Source organism: Diprion similis, chromosome 6 (genome assembly GCF_021155765.1).
Source record: "Diprion similis isolate iyDipSimi1 chromosome 6, iyDipSimi1.1, whole genome shotgun sequence".
In the NCBI taxonomy this organism is placed as follows: domain Eukaryota; kingdom Metazoa; phylum Arthropoda; class Insecta; order Hymenoptera; family Diprionidae; genus Diprion; species Diprion similis.
The window spans coordinates 622,433-645,468 of NC_060110.1; the positions used below are offsets into that span (position 1 = coordinate 622,433).

Below are 23,036 nucleotides of genomic sequence, written 5' to 3' on the forward strand. Positions count from 1 at the left end.
GGTTACACACATGGTCAAAGTTCTGACTATTGAATAACACACCCCCTATAGCTGTGCAATGTGCCGCTGCGATTCGTTAAGAGGCCGCTGAGTCAACCTTATTTTTGTCCCGCTCAAATGAGGCGGGTCGGAATCTGCTTTACTAGTGTGTACTATGAACTATGAACTACTCACTTATAATATTATAATTGTGATATTTTAAAAAGTGGTTTGACTAGTTGTCCTTCATTGAATTGACATATACTGAAACAACACAAAGAAAGTAAGATATTGGCCTACTTACCACCATATAATGCAGAATATTCTCCTTGCAGATCAACCGTGAAAAAGTCAAAATGGAAGGGAGTCCGGTCCTTAAGACTTTTCCTCAAACTAATCGATGCCAAGGATCTCACTGTGAACATAAATAATCAGAAATAACATATAGCATGATACTCTTTACCTCATGAATTTGGAAATTTGGCTGAAAATTATACTTTGATAAGAGTATTAGGAAAGTTCGAAGATATGAATAGGACTCCTTGTCGTTAACCATTGCCCGTAACAATTACAGACTCACAAAAAAATTATTCAACGAATCATTCCACACCGACAGGTATAATAATACGTATTCGCAAATATTATACGTGGTATTGTTTTCTATCAGTTCAATGCGAAGCTAAATCTACTTTTATTCAAACCATGTTTCCGTATTTCTACAATCAATACAACGTACAGGCTAAGCTTTCCATAGTAAAATTTATGCTCTCCACACGGTCCTTGAAAAAAACCCGCAACCTGGTTGTCAATTGTACATTCGTACCGTCAACTTGTAGATGATGTTAAACCTCCTACACAAAAAATTTGAACACACGATTTTACATCCAAGTTGAGATCTTTTGCGTAATAATATTCTATATTTTTTTTTTCAAGGTATTTAAATCAGGGTGTAAAGTTGGCCCAGTATTTTTTGAAGATAATAATTATCAAAATTGTGCTGAGTTGTGCTAAATTGTGCCAACTTGTGCCGTTGATGCTGTTATGCCCGGACGTAACGCCTTGGCGAACCTTTTTCAAATTCTTTTTAAAAACTAAATTGTAACCAAATGGCAGACGTTTGGTCCACTCAACAGTACTTGATGATTTCTCACAATTTTAGCGTAATAAACAGCGTATTAAATAACGCTGAAGCTCATATTTATTTCACGGATATTTCCACCCCACCTAGAAAAAGTCACGTATAGTCCCTTGTATTAGTTTTAACTTTGTATCGGATTGACTGGTACCAAGAACTGCGCGAAGAAACGTTGAGCTAGTACCAATTAGCTTAACCTAAAAATCTCTTTTGTTAAGAAGTATTTTCCACCAATAATTAGGACAAGCCGCTTACATTGAAAGCACTAAATTATAATAAAGTAATTCATGTACAGTATGGATGTATGTGTGAAAATTACATTAACATATCTTTCGTCATTATTTTAATGACTAGATTGAAAATCGTCGGAACACCGTCGAAGCAGTCGGAGTACCACTGACCATGTGGATTCGGGCATCCGGGGGATCACCCTCGCGCCTCATTAGCTAATTACTCTACAACTTAGTTGCAACCGAGGGCTCTTAGACCGTGAAAATTACATTAACATATCTTTCGTCATTATTTTAATGACTAGATTGAGAATCGTCGGAACACCGTCGAAGCAGTCGGAGTACCACTGACCATGTGGATTCGGGCATCCGGGGGATCACCCTCGCGCCTCATTAGCTAATTACTCTACAACTTAGTTGCAACCGAGGGCTCTTAGACCGTCAGGCCCCAGAAAGCTATGTCTTTCGTCGGTCAAGCCGCGAGGTGCGTGGGCTTCAACCCGAGTTAGCCCTTCCGAGCAATAGTAGTGTCTGGAAAATCTTAATTGTGACCGACCTGAAGTCTCTCGCTAATTGATTAAAATTGAGTATTCAGTTTACTCTGTTAACTGCAAAGGACTTACTGTCTCTTAACTTCAAATCTTTTCTGTTCTTTACTGATTCTCATATTTTCGCGAATAGACATTTTTATGATATTCCATTTTCCTTAAAGCAAATCAAGTTTGGCCTTGATTCATAAGAATCAGGTAATATTAGGTGATTGTTATAATAATTAACTTCATTATGAATTCTAGTTGATAACCTTTTCCAATAAAGTAGTATGTAATTCAATCATCTTATATTAATCAATCGCCAGTGAAACATTTGAACATTTTGAACAATAACTTTCGGCACAACACAAATTCTAAATTCAACGAGACCGAGGGACCGGAATCATTGTTACAAATTCCATCTATTTGACTCCGACTCCGAGGTGAGGCTGAGGTCCAGAAACACCATCCACTGACCTACACGACCCGACGCATGACAGTATCGTAGTACGACTGATATACGCTGCATTTGGTAAATCCATGATGCATTTCTCTTAGGCCAATTCCTAACAATCGGAATGCTAATATAAACCGTCTGTTTATGTCATATGTTCTGTTGTCGGTGATCGGACTAACGAGGAGAACACCAGGACTGGACTAACCCGATTTCCTGGAAACTTCGTATCGTGGAAGAGGGGTCAAAATAAGCGGACACGTGTCTCGGCTTATCCGTAGACAGTCAACCGTTTCCGAGAAAATGACGATCAAAGTTTTCGACGTTCCTTACGTGCCTTTTAGCGTGCATTATGTTCAACCAAAGCGGTGGTGCAGCGACTAGCGTGCCGGCTTCATACTTTTGCGCCCCATGTTCAAGACCCGGTGTTTTTCTTTTCTTTTTTCTTTTTCATCTACCCGTGTCCGTAGAAGATTACTTTACGAATGTTTCTTGTCAAATTAAAGGATACAGGGCGTAATAATAATTGTAAAATTATAACTGAGTTTCATAATAAGTTTTATGTATTTACGATATTACATAATGTTTGTGTGTATAGTTTTCAGGGATTACGATCTTTTTAAAATCTCATATTCCTATATTTCATTCTCATATCAATTTTGCTATACTAATTCTTATATTGATTTTTAAATTTTATACATATACGAATTCTTATATTTTATTCTCATATCCATATAGTATATAAAAATTGTCTGCGGGACGCGCCGTGCGTTGACTCTCTTTTTTTGACTTCCTGTTTCTATTATATCGGAGAAAAAAGGAAGTTACTGTAATCACTCGAAAAATTAAAAATCCAAGAAAGTTAAAAAAAAAAAAGGAATTTTAGTTGGGCAGGTACGAAGTACCACCATAACCTAAAAGAAGAGACTAGGAGAAGATGCGAAGGAAGAAGGGAACTCAGCAGCTCAGTATTCGGCGGAGGGGAGTGGCCAGATAGAGAACGTTAGACACATTTTTTTTTGAATTGCCAAATTAGAGGTGAACTAAAATTAATTTATCAGAAGGGAGAAAGAAACAAGTCTCAAAACCACCTAAATCGTACACAGCCTTCTACAAGCAGTGTTAACCAACAAGGATAGTTTAAAGGACTCGATACAAACCGAAAAATAATAACGTAGATTATAATACAGATACTCGATAATGAGAACACAATAAGAAAACAAAAGGACACGATTCCAAGTATTAGTTACAAGCAAGTGGCTAAACTAAAGGTACTGGTAATAACAAGCGTAATAGCAAGACATTAATTAACCGAGTAAGTTATAATAGAAAAGCGGACTACAGGTAATTTCCGGAATTAACGTTAAAGAAACTTAACAAATTAAAGTACGAAATAATAAAGACGTGACAGCTGACAGCAAAAGGCTCAATACAATGCAACTGAGTTAGAGATGGGATACAAAAGTCAGCTGTCGCGAGACTAGAGGTATTTAATCAGTCGGGAACTACGATAGAATCTGACAAACAGTCTAATAATTACTTCACAAACGGTAACAAATGACAGTAGTAGAGTGGAGTAGGCAAAGTAAAATTATACAACATTAGTTAAGGTATTCTAGTCCAGTAAAATTACGGTTGAAAATGGGTTGAATAAACATAAAATACCCTAGTTTGGGGATTATGAAGGATCGATAGGGGGGTGTATTCTGAGCATAAATTCCAATTTGAGGGGTTCTCCGAAGGTCAGCTCAACGTCATTCCGATGAAAACGCGTTTAATTCGATATCTCGAGAACGGTTAGTGTTAGGCAAAAAAATGTAGAGATCTTTTCTCTTCTAAATTAAATTAACTAACTTTTTTATCTGAAACTTTTTTTTTATCATCAATGCTTTTCAATTTATTACTTCCGAAAGGCAAAAATTTTACTTTTTTTTCTCCCTATTTTTCATTTTTCGCCATTTTCTCCCCAACCGTTCAATTTTATGAAATTTTACCGATTATCAAAGTTGTAGATCCTTTAATTATGAACAACTTTTTCCTGTAACTTTTTTTTTCTAATACCAATATCTTCGGAGTTATACCTTACTTTACCGAGCGAAATCCGCGCCAATGTCGCAATATCATCGAAATCAGTGGGTATTCAGTACTTGAAAGAAATATTAAAGTATTCCATGATCATTTATTAGCCAACTTACCTGTATCGAAAGGTGAATCGATTAAACTATTTAAAAATTGTACTTCATTTAAATATTAAATATTGTAATTATGCAAATATCATTTAAATATTGTACTTCTTCAATTTGGGTATTTTTTATTCCATTCAATGGGATAATAATGTGAATAAGGATTAGAAAAAGAAGTAAATAAATAATTGAAACTGTTTCCATCCACTTCCATCCACCTCGGGTGCTTAATTTTACGAATTGTATGATCTATTTTTCATGAATAAATGTGTGAAACAGTTTCAATTATTTATTTACTTTTTTTTCTAATCCTTATTCACGGAGAACCCCTCAAATTGGAATTTATGCTCAGAATACACCCCCCTATCGATCCTTCATAATCCCCAAACAAGGGTATTTTATGTTTATTTATTTCGTAATTTGACTGGACTATTCTAATAAAATAGAGAGACGGCTAGAGAGTATTCTAACAAGGAGTCAGCATAACGCGCAGGCGTCTGTCGTATCTTAAAGCTGAGCGTACGTTGTACGCTCGTGCGACTCGGTTAAAGAGGAGGGGAGCGCACGGTGGCGCGTACACTGAGGAAGCGCATGAGTGTAGCACGGCGTCGATCTACGGCGGCGATATCTCGAAGCAGCGCCACGCGGCAGCGTGAAGTTAGCGCGAGATCAATTTGAAACGGAGATGCTACAAAGATGGCCGACCGACGCTATGACGCAATAATTTACAACCGTTGCGCAATTACTCGGTACGCGATTTCAGGCTACAGGAATTAGAGAACGAGATCAGCTACGATAATTATTCACGCGAAAACGATATACCAAAACTAGCCAGAAGATAATTAATCCAAAGCAGGAGATCAAGATAATGACGCCGTCGCCACGCGGACGCGAAGAGAGGGGGCCATGCGGGAGAAAATTAACAGAGTTATAAAATTCGAGAACAAAATCAGGGGTATACAATCTTAAGCAGGCTCGTCGAAATGGTCATTAAACAGAAATAATAAGCCACACAAAAACCGGAGATACGGAATTAGACGAGCTAAACGGTCAACAAAGAAACAAGGTAAGACAAAGCGTCTCGGGGGTTCGAGCAGTAACAAAAGCTCACTTACGTTAGATAGACTGGAACCACATCCACAAGAACAAAAGAGCCCTGGTTGTTAGTAATTAGCACAGGCTCACAGGTATGCAAAAACGGAAAGGTAAAATACGGCAACAGGCGAGGAATTAAAACAAAGGAATATAAGATACAAAAAGGTAGCAAGGTACGAAAGTAACACGTCTGCACTCAAGCGAAGACGATACAGAAGTGGGGAGTTCGGGGGTTCCTCGGCGCAGCGTCGTCGTCATAGCGTCGTCGTCCTCCAAAACTTCTCAATAGGTACGTTAGATGGCAGCACCTCTTGAATATGTTTTCTGGCAGGCCTCGCAGCACTCGCAGTATTCGCGCATGCGTGGACGACAGCTCCGACGGTGTTAAGCCGGTAGCGGGCTCTTTGGTGTTTTTCGGTATGGTACAAACATCCTTAGTCACGAGATATTTCTGTTAGTTAGCTTGGCCGATTTTGGGTGTATCGGACCATGGCGATTGCAGTTACGGGATGCAAGACGTCCGGTATTCGAGCCAGCTCGCTCGAGATTGGTGGTGATCATTCGCACCGCAGATGACATCTAACAGTTGCGGGGGAGGCACGGATACTAACTGCGAGGCGTTGAGCCACCTGCCAGAATAGGTCTCATCCTCAAAGAGGTACCTCGGAGTCGGGATGCCGGTATCTGCGTCGTTTTCCCTCCGTCTTCCACCTCCGTGTTCAGGATAAATGACTCAGGATAGGTGGAGAAAGGGAAACAGAATCAAAAGAGTTAGTAATAGTACTCAAAATTGCCTAGGTGACCATATCGACAGACTGTGTTCCTTGGTACCTTTTATTTAACGGGGATGACGGAGGTCACATAACGCGGCGCTAATCGCCGTGTTACAATGTATAGGTGTAATAATGAATTTACAGAAAATAAAATAAGAATGATGATATCTTGAAAATGGATGAACGTATTCGAATGAAAATTAGTACCATAGAAATTTGGGGTCGCTGATCACCAATCTGAGGTGAGATTTGCAATATCCAAAATGCCAAATTCAATATGGTGGGAAAAAAATCTACAAATATTCGGAATCTGATGTAAATTAGTAGGCGGAGGTTTTTTGGGTTACCAATAACGAATCCAAGGTGAGAATTCAAAAATTTATAATGGTGGATCTATTGTATTGATTCAAAATAAAAAAAATTTTAATATTTTTACGTAATATGGTATCGAAGGGATTTTGAATCTTCAATCTGAAATCGTAGTTGGAAATTCAAATCTGATATCATAATTTTTTTGTTCCGTGACCTTGAAACCTGAGGTGTGACAGCGGGAAGTTCGGAGGCTAGCTAACGGTTAGTCTATAGCCTCCTGTTCCTCGTCCTGTTCCCATTGCAGCCTGGACCCGTGAACATTGTTAAAAAGAAAACAAATTATCATCCGCATGTAAGTGACCGTGAAGTGTTTTAGAGCCCGACTGATTCGCGATAATTCGAATATTTATTTCTACCAATCCGTTCCCCCATCGACCCCGTCCATAGTAAGCATGAGTGCATAGAATCGATGAGCAAGCTTCCGAACACCCAAAAGAAGAACTCCCGCTACTTTACGCGGCCCTCTTGGTGCACTCCGAGAGGAGTAACGTAGAACTGGCCGCAATCTTGACCGTGGATGTGATGAGAAAAAAATAAGTTTCGTGTGTATGGACACTCACAATTGTTTATTAAACTTGGCTAACGTTTCGGTCAATGCAAAAGGTCGACCTTCATCAGAGCCTGCGAAGGAAATTGTACATAATGCCATTTTTTTCTTCCATTAATTGAGAAGTTTCGTGTGTATGGACGCTCACAATTGTTTATTAAACTTGGCTAACGTTTCGGTCAATGCAAAAGGTCGACCTTCACCAGAGCCTGCGAAGGAAATTGTACATAATGCCATTTTTTTCTTCCATTAATTGAGAAGGGAACTTAACGTTACTGTAGCCGCAATAAATCAAATGTTTGATTTAACAATTTTCACAATCTATCTATAAGAACGAGGTTAACATAATTAAATTTATAAACATTTCTGATTGAAGTAGGGACCGGTAGTGAGTAAGAAGTTATGATCAGCCACATGACCAAAATTACGTACAATGTGAAGGAATTTTTTAAGAATTATAAACATATGGAGGAAAATGTTAAAACACAAATTAAGATTTAATAAATTTTCTTTATCTATCATCAAGGTTAACATGATTAAATATATCGAAACAAGGACCGAAAGTGATTGAGAGGTTATAATCACCCACATGGTCGAAATATACGTATATTGTGAAGAATTTCTTCGAACACGATAAAAATATGAACAAGTTGGATAATGAATAAAAACAGAGCTGTGAATAGATTTCTAGAGATATTATCTGCGTTAAAACTGACAAAAATAACGTTTTTGCGCGCTTGAGGTGTTGTTTGTTGAAGGCTGAGCAGGGAAGTGACGATTTAGTTGGATAATCGATGGTCGTACATACGATCGAAATGTAACGGCACGAAATTTTAAAAGAAGGTTACCAAATATTCTGCATATAATATTCCTTATTTAGAATGATGGAGGGTATAAATTACTTCGACTATTCAATCTTTTGTCGACTGCATTATGTTTTTTTAATGCTTCTTATTTCTTGTATCGATCTGTGGTAAGTGTTGTTCAGGATATTTATGGACAACCTGGTACTAAATGAATACAGTTCTGGTCATAGGAGATCGAATTTTTACTTTTATCTTGGGAGATTATCCTCTCGCTTACACCGCGTGGGCCTGACTGGCGTATCTTGTACCAAAGAGGGCAGATGGCGCCAAAAATATAATTTGAATATAATTCATAGACTATCCCAACAATAAAATTAGTTTTAGAAACGACCATTTTTACATTTTCAAAATCGAATGTATATCCAAGAGTAAGATTATGGTTTACCAGAGCAGATATTTCAAAATCTTTGCACTTGCAATCGTATTTACGAGAGTAAATTCGTTTATGTAGGTGTTGGGATGTTGGTCCAATATAGCATTCATCACAATTCATACAAACAATCTGGTATACCATATTTGAGACGTCTTTTATTGAAATCTTGTCCTTTAGTTTAGTAAATAATCGAGGTGATGTTGAGGTTTTTGTATACTAACTGAACCCCTTGTTTGTTCATAATTTTTTGGAATTTTTCGGAAAATCCTTTTACATAGGTATGGTATTACAGTATAAGAGTTGAAATTGGGTAAACTATTTATTTGTGATTTTTCAAACTTTTTGGAGTTATATAACTTTTCTACTCTAATTGATTGCAAGTGTTTACTACGTTGAGATGGGTATCCAATTTTTCTTAAAGTATCTAGAAGTAAATCTAGATTTCTCTTTCTGAGTGATGGATTTCAAAGTTTGAGAGCCTGTCAATTAATCCTGTTATAACACTTTTTTTGTAAATGAAAGGGTGACGTGATAAAAAATACAAATACCGACTGACCATATTGGTTTTCTGTACCAATCGGTGATCATTGAATTGTTTTTTCTTGTGACTAATATGTCAAAGAAACTGAGTGAGTTGTTTACTTCTGTTCCGAACGTGAATTGTAAATTTGAGTGGAATCTATTAATAGTCCAGGAACTTCAGCATTTCACTTCGGAAAAAGTCCAACCAAACTAAAAATTGGTATACACTTACCTTTCAGCTCTCCAAATAAGGTGTAAAAAGTCCCCTGAATTCGGTTGTACGCATAACTTGTGACAGCCCAAAAACGGTGAAAAAAATTACCTTTTTTCGGTTTTTTGCGAATATCTCCGTTCCTGTCGGTCTTACGATTATAAAGTATACTTATAAAAAATAAAGAGCGGAAAATTTCCTACAAAAAAGGTCGAATAGAGTTTATTGATAGAATTAGTAGTTTTCACGTAATCTGGTATTTAAACTGCAATATAAATTTTGTATGGGTATTTAATTGCATGTAATAATCGAAATCGAGGTTTCCGTGCCGTATCTTCTCATTTTGATATTTTTATAGACATTCGGGTATAAATAATAGTATGTTTAATAATAGTGTATAAAAATAGTACTATAAATAATAGTACATTTGTCTTATTCTAACATTATATAGATGTTGAGGTTTACCGTATAAAAATGGTATATTCAATTGTGCAATATTAACGTTCCTGTTTATGATCTTCTTATTCTAACACTAAAAAGATGTAAAAGAGTACCTCAAAAAATAAAGCTTGTCAGGTTAGGTATAATCTAATATTTTTCTTAGTGAATATTTAGGAATAGATAAATAAAAAAAAAATGAAGGTTGTTTATGTAACTAATTTCTGATAGCTTATTCTCTTTCAGTTTCCTCCTCTTCTCTCTCGAATTGTTCTTAATTTTCCCACGAGACTGGTGGGAAATTCCGAGATCGCTCACAATCATCAATAAAATCGGTTTCTAGGTCTTCCATATCGTCCGCTCAACTGTTACAGATTCGTCATCTGCGAGTGTTTTGTCACATATACCGCACAACTGTTCCATAATGAGTCATTACACTGAAAAAAAAAATTTGTTGAATTTATAAATATATAGTTGAATACGCACAACTAAATATTTGTCGATATTGACTAAATTTTTGAAATCTCAACGGTATATTTTGTTGGAATGATACACGTACTGTTGGAATAACAACATTTTCCAAAAAAGTCCAAAAATATTTAGTCATGCGTATTCAAGTAAATATTTATAAATTCAACAAATTTTTTTTTTTCAGTGTAATGACTCATTATGGAACAGTTGTGCGCTATATGTGACAAAACACTCGCAGATGACGAATCTGTAACAGTTCAGCGGACGATATGGAAGACCCAGAAACCGATTTTATTGATGATTCTGAGCAATCTCGGAATTTCCCACTAGTCTCGTGGGAAAATTAAGAACAATTCGAGAGAGAAAAGGAAGAAACTGAAAGAGAATAAGCTGTCAGAAATTAGTTACATAAACAACCTTCATTTTTTTTAGTTATCTATTCCTAAATATTCACCAAGAAAAATATTAGATTATACCTAACCTGACAAGCTTTATTTTTTGAGGTACTCTTTTACATCTTTTCAGTGTTAGAATAAGAAGATCATAAACAGGAACGTTAATATTGCACAATTGAATATACCATTTTTATACGGTAAACCTTAACATCTATATAATGTTAGACTAAGACAACTGTACTATTATTTATAGTACTATTTTTATATACTATTATTAAACTTACTATTATTTATACCCGAATGTCTATAAAAATATCAAAACGAGAAGATACGGCACGGAAACCTCGATTTCGATTATTACGTGCAATTAGATACCCATACAAAATTTATATTGCAGTTTAAATACCAGATTACGTGAAAACTACTAATTCTATCAATAAACTCTATTCGACCTTTGTTGTAGGAAATTTTCCGCTCTTTATTTTTTATAAGTATACTTTATAACCGTAAGACCGACAGGAACAGAGATATTCGCAAAAAACCTAAAAAAGGTCATGTTTTTCACCGTTTTTGGGCTGTCACAAGTTATGCGTACAACCGAATTCAGGGGACTTTTTACACCTTATTCGGAGAGCTGAAAGGTAAGTGTATACCAATTTTCAGCTTGGTTGGACTTTTTCCGAAGATTAGCCCATTTTTTGTCTAAAGTTCCTGGACTATAAATTTTTTAACCAAGTTATCTATATTTGAGGCTTGTACAGTATTTATAATATCATCAACATACCGTTTACAAGATGGGCAGGAATAATCTAAAGTATAAATGACTGTTTTTCTCATTTTTCCATAACTAAATTAGCTATGTTAACCCATAAGAACTCCTTCAATTTGCTGGTAAAACTTGTTGTTAAATATGAAAAAGGCTGAATCGAGACATAACCTCACTTTCGAGAATTCATTTTTTGGTAAAGAAGAATTCCGTTTGATATCATACCATTTATCATTTATGCAACCTAAGGCTGCGTTCAGTGGTACGTTAATGAAAAGTGACGATACATCTAGAGATACTAAAACGTGATTGTCTGGAACCCGCTTGTTGTAGATAAACTCCGCAAACGGCCAAGAATCTTTAATATGAAATTCTGATTTACCCAAAATCATGGCTAAGGCACAGAATTTTGCTAATTTGTAAGTGGGCCCACCGATATTTGATACGATCGGTCTATGCAGTATGCCTACTTCATGTATCTTCAGAAGGAAGTACATTTTTCGGGGTTTCAAAATTTTCAAATTTTTATCTATTATTTCAGCTACAGACTTTCAAAAGATTTTGTAGGAGCCTTTGTTAGTACTTTGTAGGTGTTGTTATCATCTAACATTATGGAAACTTTGTTTTGATATTCATCTGTTTTATTCCCCTTGTCAGTTTTAGTAGCCGTTATTTCCGGATGTTGTCTAAAAAGTTTTTTGAAGCCTTAAATTCATGTTCGGATATTTTCTGGTCTATATTTAATTATGAGTTATTTTTATGTGCTAAAATTTCATTAGTTACTTTGCTACGTACAATATCTTTTGTATTTTTATCAGGACGTTTCAAACCAGATTCAGTGCCACAAATCATATCGTCTATCGGAATTTTGCTTGGTACAAAAGTTATACCATGTTTAGGACCCATCGTTAAAAGTGTCCAACAGGTGGAGTCAACTCGATATCAGTGGTACTACAAATTCAACCATTCACATCAACTTCAACGTTCTGGTTGTTAAGGTTGTCAAATTTTGCATTGCTATTTTTAATGCATTGAAATAGACTTTTCTATCTACGGTTTTCAGTTTCTATGGGTTTAAATAATTGTTTACCAGTGACGTGTTGGTAATAAAAGTTTTGAACGTCCATCCTCTGTTTGTTCAGAAATTTGAATTTACGGATAACCTCTGTTACAAACGGCATTCAAAACACGCGACACGCGCCAAACGTCGAGCTGCTGGCCTGGCGCATTCCTGCGACGCGACGGCCGCTTCCTCGTGCTGACTATAGGTCGGTCAGGGAGTGCATTGTCACGGGCGCGATGGCGCCTCGACAAAAAAAACACCCCACCGCCGACAAAACCGAATCGTAATTCTGGATCGATCAACACCATCGAGTCAGTCCAATTTGGGGAGTGTGGGTTCAACGAGATCCCAGCCTTGCGGTAACCGAACGGTGCACCCCATTGCTAGAACCAGTTAACTGGAGGGGCCTTCCATCAAGTTTTGACTAATTTGGAGACTCAGGATTTCAAGAGTCACCCTCGCGTTACCCAAGGTGGCCCACTCCCTGACTCACCTCTTTCAAAACTGTAACTTAGTACTCAATTCTTTTGTTCTTGATAATTCATTGACCGATTAGCTTGGTTATTCTAAACCTCTCTTTTATATTTGTATTTGTCTAATTGATTTCGTTCGTTTCTTCATTTTTCCAAATTATAAACTATTAACGGGCAATCCCGAATTCTCATTCATTTGTCTAAGCCCATACCACTGAATTCCTGTCACATAGAATAGTGCGCGTTCATCACAGCAGGTGTGTTTACACTTTATGCGAGCGAAGCCCAAAGTAATCTATTTCTAACCGCTCGGAAATAGATTATATATTATATATTCCTTTTTTTAAGATTACGGTGGACGAGATCCTTCAGATCATCGTCTGCACGTAACACCTTTCCTATCTCTATGTGTAAAATATTATTTTGAAAACATGTTAGAGGTCTATGAAGTTAAAATTAATGATTTACAAATTATAATCGTATTTCGTAATTGAAAAAATCAATTTCAAATTACAATTGTAATTGGCATCTTTTTTCGAATTAATTACACATTAAAAAAGTATCTCACACTTTTTTGTAGCTGGTTGAAGTTTGGATCGATCGCGGATCGGAGAACTAACATGGGCTTGTAATTTCGAAAACTTTTTCGTATCTAGTTTCAATACTCAGAATTGCACGAGATGAATCAACGTCCATTTATGATTTTTATGAAGGGTAAAAATTTAATAAATGTGAGACATGTATGAGGAATTCATTTTTAGAAGCTCAGAGCTTGGGATCTCGACGAATTCCTTGAGAATACGTGTGTACAAGAAAACGAAAATAATGTAGAAGAACTGTAGGATTATTCGAAGTTTGAAATAGTCATCAGTCTTAATGATGTTATAAGCGTGAAGAAAGTGACTTTGAGGACCGAGAAGACTTCTGAACGGATTCCGTAAAATCACATGTGTATGAGCGCATAATGAAGCTAGAAAACGATTGTCGACCCTTTCCGAGTTTCGGGAAACATCTCAGGCGGAAAATGGCGAAGGAAAGTATGAATAATGATTCTTAGATCCGCGAAATTTGAGTTCTAAACGATTTCCATAAAAACGCGCATGTGTCAGCGCCCGACTGAGCTGAAAAATAATTGACGACCGATTTCCAGTTTCAGAAAACACCCTAAGCGAAAAAGGATAACGAAAAGTGTAAGAAATGAAACTTGATAAAGTTAGTTACTTTTTTAATGTATAATTGAATCGAACAAAATGTCAATTACTTTTTTAATTAGTAAATGAATCGAAAAAATGTCAATTGCTTTTTGACTTTATAATTTAATCGAAAAAAAGTGTCAATTATCTTCTATTATAATATGTAATTGATTCGACAAAAAGTGTCAATTACTTTTTTAATTTGTAATTAAATCGGAGAGAAATATCAATTACTTTTTTTAATTTGTAATTGAAACGAAAAAATATCTCAATTAGTTTTTTAATTCATAATTGATTTTTTTTTTCAAAAAATATAATTACACTATTATACCCTTCCCCATTCATAGAAAAATTATTTATATGCATGTCCGTATTCAAGTCGAGGAAACACAATACTTATTGGGGGAATACTATCGTTTTCGCGAGAAAAAAATAAGCAAAATTGAAAGAAAAACAACTATCTAGGACCATTTTCAAGGAAGTTATTGAAGTTACTAATGCAGCCGCTCGAGAGAGCTGCGGGCGGGACGCGGTACCCCCACCCAGCGTTGCCAGGGTTAGTACATTTGTACTAGATCCAGTACTTTACGCTTTCCTCTAGTACGTTAGTACGACGACATGGAATCTAGTACTTTTTTCCATTTCCCTATGCTATGCAAACTTGATTTACTAGGAATTCGTGGAATTCGTCTGCGTTCCGTACTTCCGGTTCAGTTTTTCCGTATTTCGTCGATCCGTCTACAAACGGGCATCTGATTGGCTGAACTCGTTACAACTTAGACTATGGACTGCATATTGGCTTTCGCGGGATTCCCACTATTTGCGTTACGAAATGAATACGGGGACTAACCTTACCAACTGATCGACATCCTGTGTTTGTGTTGCTTGTGTTGTGAGATAAATTAGAAGTGAAAAATGATTGAAAACAGTAATGCAGAATCTGATTCACCCATGGATCAATCCGACGCAGAATCATCCCGTAAAGAAACAAAAGAAAAGACGAAGACACAAAAATCTACAGACAAAAATTTAACGACGAATGGATTGGTAAATTCGGATCTTGGTTATGTCGGTCCCCCATCAGTCGAAAGCCGAAATGCCAATTTTGTAATAAACGATTCGAAGGTGGCTATTCTCATATACAGCGTCATGCTCTCACAAAATCGCACTTGACAAACTTAGAAAAGAGTGCAAGAACCCCGAAAATCAACACAATCATCGACAGAAACAACAAACAAAAGCAGCTCAACTGACAGGCGAAAGAGGGTGAATTGAAAATGGTTATGTTTTTACACGAACATAATCTACCATTTTTAATCGCGGAACACCTACCATCATTGATACGGAATATCTGTCCTGACTCGGAAATTGCCAAGCAAATAACACGCGCCAGGACCAAAGCCACAGCGATAACAAAAGATTGCTTAGCTCCAGAGGCTTTTGAGGAAATACGCCAACAATTAAAAGATAATGTTTATTCTCTTATAATTGATGAGACCACTGACGTGAATACTGCAAAGTCACTGGCTATCGTGATACGGTTTTTTGACGAAGATCAAAAACTGGTTGTCGATCATTTCTTAGGATTGATCAGGATTGAAACTGCTACTGCAGAGAGTATTTTTCAAGAAGTTACGAAGTGTTTGGAGAAAGTGGGGATTGACATAAATAAACTGATTGGTTTCGCCGCAGATAATGCGTCAGTAATGATGGGGAATATTAAAGGTGTTCAGGCCAGATTCAAGGAAATCATACCACTCATTCTTGTGTTGGGATGTGTTTGCCATTCCTTTCATTTATGTGCTTCGGCTGCTGCATTAAAACTTCCTAGAGCTATAGAGGATTTTGTCAGAAGCATATACAATCACTTTTCAAACAGCAGTAAAAGAGTGGAAGAATTAGCTGAATATCAGACATTTGTTGAGTTGAAACCTAATAAAATGCTCAGACCAAGCCAAACGAGATGGTTATCCCTCCAGGTACGTTATTGTTGGCCGCATTTTCGTCTATATAAATATATACAAGTAATTTTAATAGTGCTTGGCTATTTCTGAATTGAACATTTTTGTTTTTTGTTTGCAGGCTGCAGTTAATCGAGTTCTTGAGAACTGGGATGCCTTAATTTTGTTCTTCACTAATGCAGCGTACAATAACAATCTGCACAGCACGGATAATGTGCTTGCTTGTTTGAAAAATCCTGTGTATAAGTTGTACCTCAACTTTCTTTCATACATCTTAGATTTTGTAAACAAACTGAATCTGGAGTTTCAGAGTGAGGCGCCGAAAATTCAGTTTCACAACCAGCGTGTGTCTGAACTGCTGAAGACTATTCTGGGGAACTTTATGCTGAAATCTTATATTAATAACACCCCTTTGGATCAGATATGTCCAAACGGTCCCCGTAATTTCTTGCCGATCGAAAAGATACATTTTGGAGCAAAAGTAGAACTTTTAATATCTGAGAAAAACGTAGAAGCTCAAGAACTAGCTAACTTTAAATTGCGTGCCCTTGATTTTTACATCGAGCTTGGTCTTCAAATACAGCGTCGTTTTGACTTCAATAGCCCAATGCTGAAGTTTGTTGAAATGTTTTCTGTTGCGAACGTAATAAACGGGGAAATTCCCTCCATCGTCGTTGCAACAATGAAAAATTTCCCAAAATTATTCCAAATAACTGATCTCGACAAGCTAGATGCAGAGTGGCGACTATTACCAAATATAGAGGATTTGGAGCAGTATCGCGATCTTGATTTTGTAAGCTTCTGGACGATAGTAGGTTCCATGAAAAGCAATTTGGACGAAACTATGTTTTTGTAACACCTGCATGGAAAGTGTCATTTTCGAGGGTCGTGTAGCGTGCGTGAAGTGCCTTATTCCTGAATAATAGAGTTGGCGCATGCGCGCATTCGATATGCTCTATTTCCCGGTGCGGAAGATTCGTAGCGCATGCGCACATTCGATATGCTCTATTTCCCGGTGCAGCGTATTCTTGTCACCGACAACACGGTCGACGGCAGCCTCGCGCGGCACTCTATATCAGAGTGAGAGTCATATAAATTTAAATAATATAACAAATGCATAGGCAAGCTTTAGCATTCATAAAAAATAAAAAATAAACAAAAAAAACCTTATACCAACCAAATATTGGCTACGCTCTTTTCTAATTTTACCGCTCCACTGACATCTCGTAATCTAGTACTGAACTGTCGAATCTAGTACGTCTTCGGAGCGCCATCTAGTACGCCCCATAATCTGTGGCTGGCAACGCTGCCCCCACCGTGCTGCCTGTCTGAGCGGCCGACGCTGCTCGCTGATCCGCGCGCGGGCGATCGGAATCAATTATCACCTACAATAAGACCAACTCTCTAAAGAGTTGGTATTACATATATTGAATCTAATGCCCGAAAGTGTAGAGAAGGCTCACGTATCATGATTGCAACAATATTGAATTGCAAAAACGTTTAAACATCAATATCTTTGGTTGTAATTAAGATATTGCAAGTTTTTTTTTTTTGAAATTGCTCGTCTTGAAAAAAATGTATCAGAAACTTGCTGAATATTTCAAATATCTAGATATTTTGAGGAGTTATTTCTATTTATCTATAAGCAAAAATCTTAAATCGTCGAAAAACGGTGTTTTTTTTCAACGAAAATGAAATTTTTTTTTAGCCGTGAATATACATACATACATGACGAAACACAGCTCCTCGATTTTTTTCGACTCTGTGAGCCTTCATCGCGAAAGGGAATTTTAAAACTCCTGATTTTCGTAGATCGTAGCTTAACTATATAACATAAATCAATAAAACTTGCACGTATCTCTTGTGGAAGGTTTCCTTTATATAATGGATGAGTTTTGATAATATATGTTGATAAATTACCAATAACGAATGCAAAAACCAAAATGAGAAAAAAAATTTACAATTGCAATTAACTGCTTAACAAACAATGTTAAGTCATTTTGCATAGGATCTATTTCATAGAAGACATTATAACGCACAATTTTTGTGGGATACATTTTCGATAAAACGCATTTTAAAAAAAATAACTTAAAAGAATCGAATTTATAATCTTTAATGATTTTTCATTGCTAGAATGTAACTAGCACGTGGTCGAAAACTTGAGGGTTCTTGTAGGTCGAAAAAAACCTATAAAAAAATTGGCGGAGTGGTGGTGTCTTTGAATAACAGTCATTTCATATTTTGGCTATTCCAATTGGACTATGTCAAGACCCTTCCTGGAAAACATCTGCCTCCAGCTCGAGAAGACAGGGTAATATAAAGCAGAAACCCGTTACATCGCTTTGAATCTCTCTCTCTCTCGCTCTTCCTTTATATATGTATATATACTCACACCACCCCAATTAAGTCTTATTTCATTTCATTTTATTTTAAAATTCACAGATATTATGTATTTAAACTTATCCATAGCAATATTTCCTAAGAATATGACTAAACCATAAAAGAAAGTAAAATATCATAAAAATTGCAAATCCAATTGCTGATTCGAATTGTTGAGAAAAAGGTAGCATAGTTGTAAAAAAAAATCATTGTACGATAATTATCAAAGGAGTTATCAATTTGTTAAGAAAACGGCCGGCCGGGGGCGCGAAGCCCCCCCCCCCCCCCCCACCGCGCCGCCCGACGGCATTTCCCCAACTGACGGCGCTCGACGAACTTCAATCATTTTTTTTACTAGACAAAACGCACCTAGAAATCTGAAAAAATTCACGGTAATTTCTTGGGGTATTGAGAGAAATCGGATATTTTTTCCCCTCAATATCAATTAAAACAACAATAAACAAAATAAAACTGAAACACCGTTATCTCCAGTTCTAATCATCATAGTAACTTTATTTAATTCCCTTGCGGGGTACAGCTCGGACTTCCACTCCGTTCACAGGATAAAACACGATGACAAATAACTAGGTAAAAATATAGAATAAAAATGAAACGATATCTAAAATCGTAAAAGTTACATAATAATATAAAATAAAACCTTTTCCTATATACTCTCCTTAAAGATACAAAGCTTAGTCTATCTATATCTTCTCTCTCGTTTCATTTATTCCCATCACATACCACAGATATGCTTTCATACGCAAAAAGACAGAAAAAGAGAAAAACAAAGAAACCCAGAGAAGGTAAAGAAAAAGAAAAAAAACTCTTTTTCGGCTCGGTCTCTCTCATTCTTCCAATCGTCGTTCTCATCTTTGACCTCCGTTTCCGCCGCTCATTTCCTCCACACCTACCTTGATCCCTATCACACTTTCCCCCCTTGCCTTTCGCACCTTTTCCAATTCCATCAGACTCTTCTCCCCTTGCCCCCCCCCCCCCCCCGCTCGCCCACCCCTCAGAATCGAGCTGACCTCCCACCAGAATATCCACATATCCTGCACTTCCTTTTTTCCTCCTTCTCCCAATACATCCCTCCCGTCACTTCATCTCCCAGCCTAAAATCTCACCACTCTACTCCACCTTTCCTCCTTCCATTCAACAACATTTGCCCGGCTGTTTGTGAACGAGACGTAACCCTAGTTTTTTAAACTTTTCTGGCAGTATCGTGACCGAAATAAGTACGATCTATGTCCTTCTCACTGAGAACTGCTCAATTTTTCTCTTATAGAAGTCTATATTAAGGAGGGGGGGGGGGGGGGGGGGGGGCATCGACTAAAGTAGCTACCAGATCTATAGATCGCAGCTGGCTGTCAACTTTTTTCTGAGTGCTGTTTTGTGTTCCAAAAAACATGCCTAAGGCTCACAGTGAGAAAAAAATTATTTGAGCCTGGCCGATTTTGTATATACGACCCGAAACACGATAACAAAAAGCTGAAACGATCGATTGTTCGGAACAGTAAACAGTGTCTGCACACCAAATTTCAGCCAAAATATTGAAAATTGTAGAAGGAGATACACTTTGAAAAATCAGGGCATACACCCTTATGGTAGTAAGATCACAGACATCAAAGGCTGAAAAACAGTTAAAAGTTGCGCCTGTTTGGTTTTTAATCTCCGATATCAATTCATGCCAAAAATGTGTACTGTGACATTCAATTATTAATGATTTAACTGAAGTAAGAATGTAGGCAATACCATCAAACTTATCATGGCCTCACAATTCAAAATCCAAATCGATATATGTGGATAGGTGTGAATGTACTTTGGCCTAACTTACTTCGAGAGCAGGATTGGAGCTTGATGTTCTGTGGGGTGTTAATTCAGTAGCGGAAGATCTCCGCTTTTATGGTCAGTCACTGTCTCAAGCCTCGAATCATTGAGTTCAACTTTACACTTCGAATTTTAGGACACTCATAATGATGGCTTTTTAGGAGATTTTACATTCGTTTCGGCACCCTGCTTTATACAATAATTACATCAGCATAAAAAGAATGCAATAAAAAATTCTGGACCTGCTAAATGTGTTTATTAAAAAAAAAAAAGTATTTACCCGAAATTCTGATTTTCGAAGAAATTATTTAGCTGCATCAGATGAAATCTGGTGTAAAATTAAGGTTTTACTGGTGTTATGGCAAGAGGCTTTCCAGTTTTTGGAAGTCGTCTGTGGGCTTTCAGCCAATCAGGCAGCACACCAATAATCAGAAATTTGAAGTCGAATCTGCTACAGTGGCTGATTTTCCACGAACAAAGTTGAAATTAATAACGTTAGCGTATAGAAACCCTGTACAAAAAATTGATATTTTTAAACCTCAGATAGAATGACTTTGAAGGAATTAACTTTGCAAAAATATGGTTATGATTTGCATTGCGCTGGTGTACCAAATTACAAACAATCCTAAAGTGGTGAAAAAACGATTTTTCCAAAACTGCATCATTACTATTACGTCACAAACTTCAATTTCATGGTTCTCTGTACTTTTCCTTATTATTGCAATGGATGTTGGAGTCTCTGGAAAAGATTTGACTGCAGCTGCAATATTCTGACAAATAGCAGTAACACAAGTAACTTCAGGTACATACCTATGACAGGTAACTTCTAATCATAGAATACAGTATGACTACCAAACTTCACTAAACTGAAATTTTTTTTCATTTTTTATAAAATTAGGTTTAGAATTTGGTAAACAACTTCTCATTATTGGTTAATAGCTTCTTCAAGTTTTCTTTAAATGAAAGGAGCCAAAATGTCGAAAGAACAGATGATGTTTCTATTTCAGATAGAATTAGGTTGAGAAGTCAAGTACGAGGAAGAAAAAGGCTACAAAAAATTGTCAAACCTGAAAAACCTTTTCACTCAAGCAACTTCTCAGTGCAAGTATCTTTAATTACGCATGTACTAGTGACTTCTCTTACTTGATCCACATTACTCAACCCTGCAAACATCTTACTCTCCATATGCAGAACTCCGACTTGGAATTAATAGTCCTGCTCTATTCGATTCATTCAAACTGTGGTTTGGTATCAGAATTTTGTTACTTTAAAGAAATTATCAGATCTTTGTAAGCTCTCTACCATTAAAGGACTGAAGGGTGAGGTAAGTTGAGACAGTAGAGAGGCATACCTGAAGTTTTGATCGATGAAATTCTATTGACAATCAAAGTTTCCACTGTTACTGAGCTCGGATAAGCAAATTCTAAAAGGTCACATATGTATCTATTTTTATCAGAACTATTTTCGATCTAGCTTGATAGATTGAAACTTCACATACATATGGATGCCTATGTTTCATTTGATTAGGGTAGTGACACTTTTGTTCAAATGAAATTCCCTGACTTTTCCCACAAAAAATACAGAATTCCCTGACATGTACACAAAATTTAGGTAATGTTGGACAGCTTTCATGACCAAAGGCTCTAGAAGTTGTGCACCTTGAATATATAAATTTAGATCTGAAATACACATAGTATTGCTTTATTTCACACAAATAATTAGGGATTAAATAATACTATTTCCGAAAATTAGCTCAACTGAATTAACGAAGCATAGTTGAAGTTTGAAAACGATTTATAAAAAAGTACGTTTTTCCTTATGGTCCATCATAAGTCCCTGACTTTCGCTAACTTTTCCTGATAAGTCTGTCACGCCTCGACTAGAGTATTATTGCAGTAATTCTTAATGGGTATAAGTTGTAGTATATGGGTTAAGAAAATGCAATGATTGTGTTGAAGTTTCCGGACTTAACTGATTGCCAATAAATCGATTATAATGATGTTACATTTTTCAAGAGTTTTTGGACTCGTTTTTGGATATTTGCTGTACAAGAAGATTTTCATATTTCACGAAGGACAGATGATTGGCAGAACTGAGAAAGTATCACAAATTCGAACTTGAACGATAGAGAATCTCACCTTGATGATGTGAACCAGCATTTCCAGGAATGAATAATACTGGAATACCAGAGAAGTGCATGGCTCGAAGTCTCGATACAGTGAAGCCTTCGCCATATACGTATAATCCATATCTTGGATACTGCTGTTGGATTTCTTTTTGTAGTGGAATATGCTATTAAAATAGGGGAGATAGGTGAGCGGTAATTACATACAAAAAATTGAATATCCATGGAAGCTGACAACTTACCACATATTCAGGATATTCAAACATGTAGGTCATCTCGCATGAGTTACCCTCATGATCGAAGATAAACTTGACAGTACCAAGTAAATACATAATAAGCACAGGTGTGGAAATCACAATACACATAAAGTAGGACTTCATTGTTAGATGGCTTAATTGCACTGAGTTGGTATCTTTATCCAGCGTGATGTGAAATGGTTAATTAATTCCATGAATTACCATGGATTTTGAACGATCTTCTAAAACGTTCGGTCACACCGGATTAGGGTTAGGGTACACCACGTGGAGGTTATGGATACGTTTGGTAAATTTAACCCATTCCGTGGAACACGCACGGGGTGGAAAGATTAGTTGCGTGCACTAGAAGCGTTGACCTAAGTAATAAGTATATTTACACATCCGACGACCAACGGTCGTCTATAATTTTTTCCTTTTC

The 23,036-nt window shown here is 36.7% G+C and overlaps 1 protein-coding gene across 3 annotated transcripts in view; it reads right to left on the reverse strand.

The window, feature by feature from the left end:
* Positions 1 to 22,947, reverse strand: part of LOC124407064 (GPI inositol-deacylase) — an 88,125-nt gene extending 65,178 nt beyond the window's left edge. For 2 of the 3 annotated variants that reach the window (XR_006929280.1, XM_046882874.1), the window contains exons 1-3: positions 22,604 to 22,947; positions 22,375 to 22,528; positions 284 to 394 (exon numbers count right to left, since the gene is read on the reverse strand). Coding sequence is in view for 2 of the 3 variants with exons in the window: in XM_046882874.1 (XP_046738830.1) it covers positions 284 to 394; positions 22,375 to 22,528; positions 22,604 to 22,741 (403 nt within the window). In the remaining variant the exon portion in view is untranslated. The remainder of the gene's footprint in view (positions 1 to 283; positions 395 to 22,374; positions 22,529 to 22,603) is intronic. The other variant, XM_046882875.1, reaches the window with a different exon arrangement.
* Between the last annotated feature and the right edge of the window lie 89 nt (positions 22,948 to 23,036).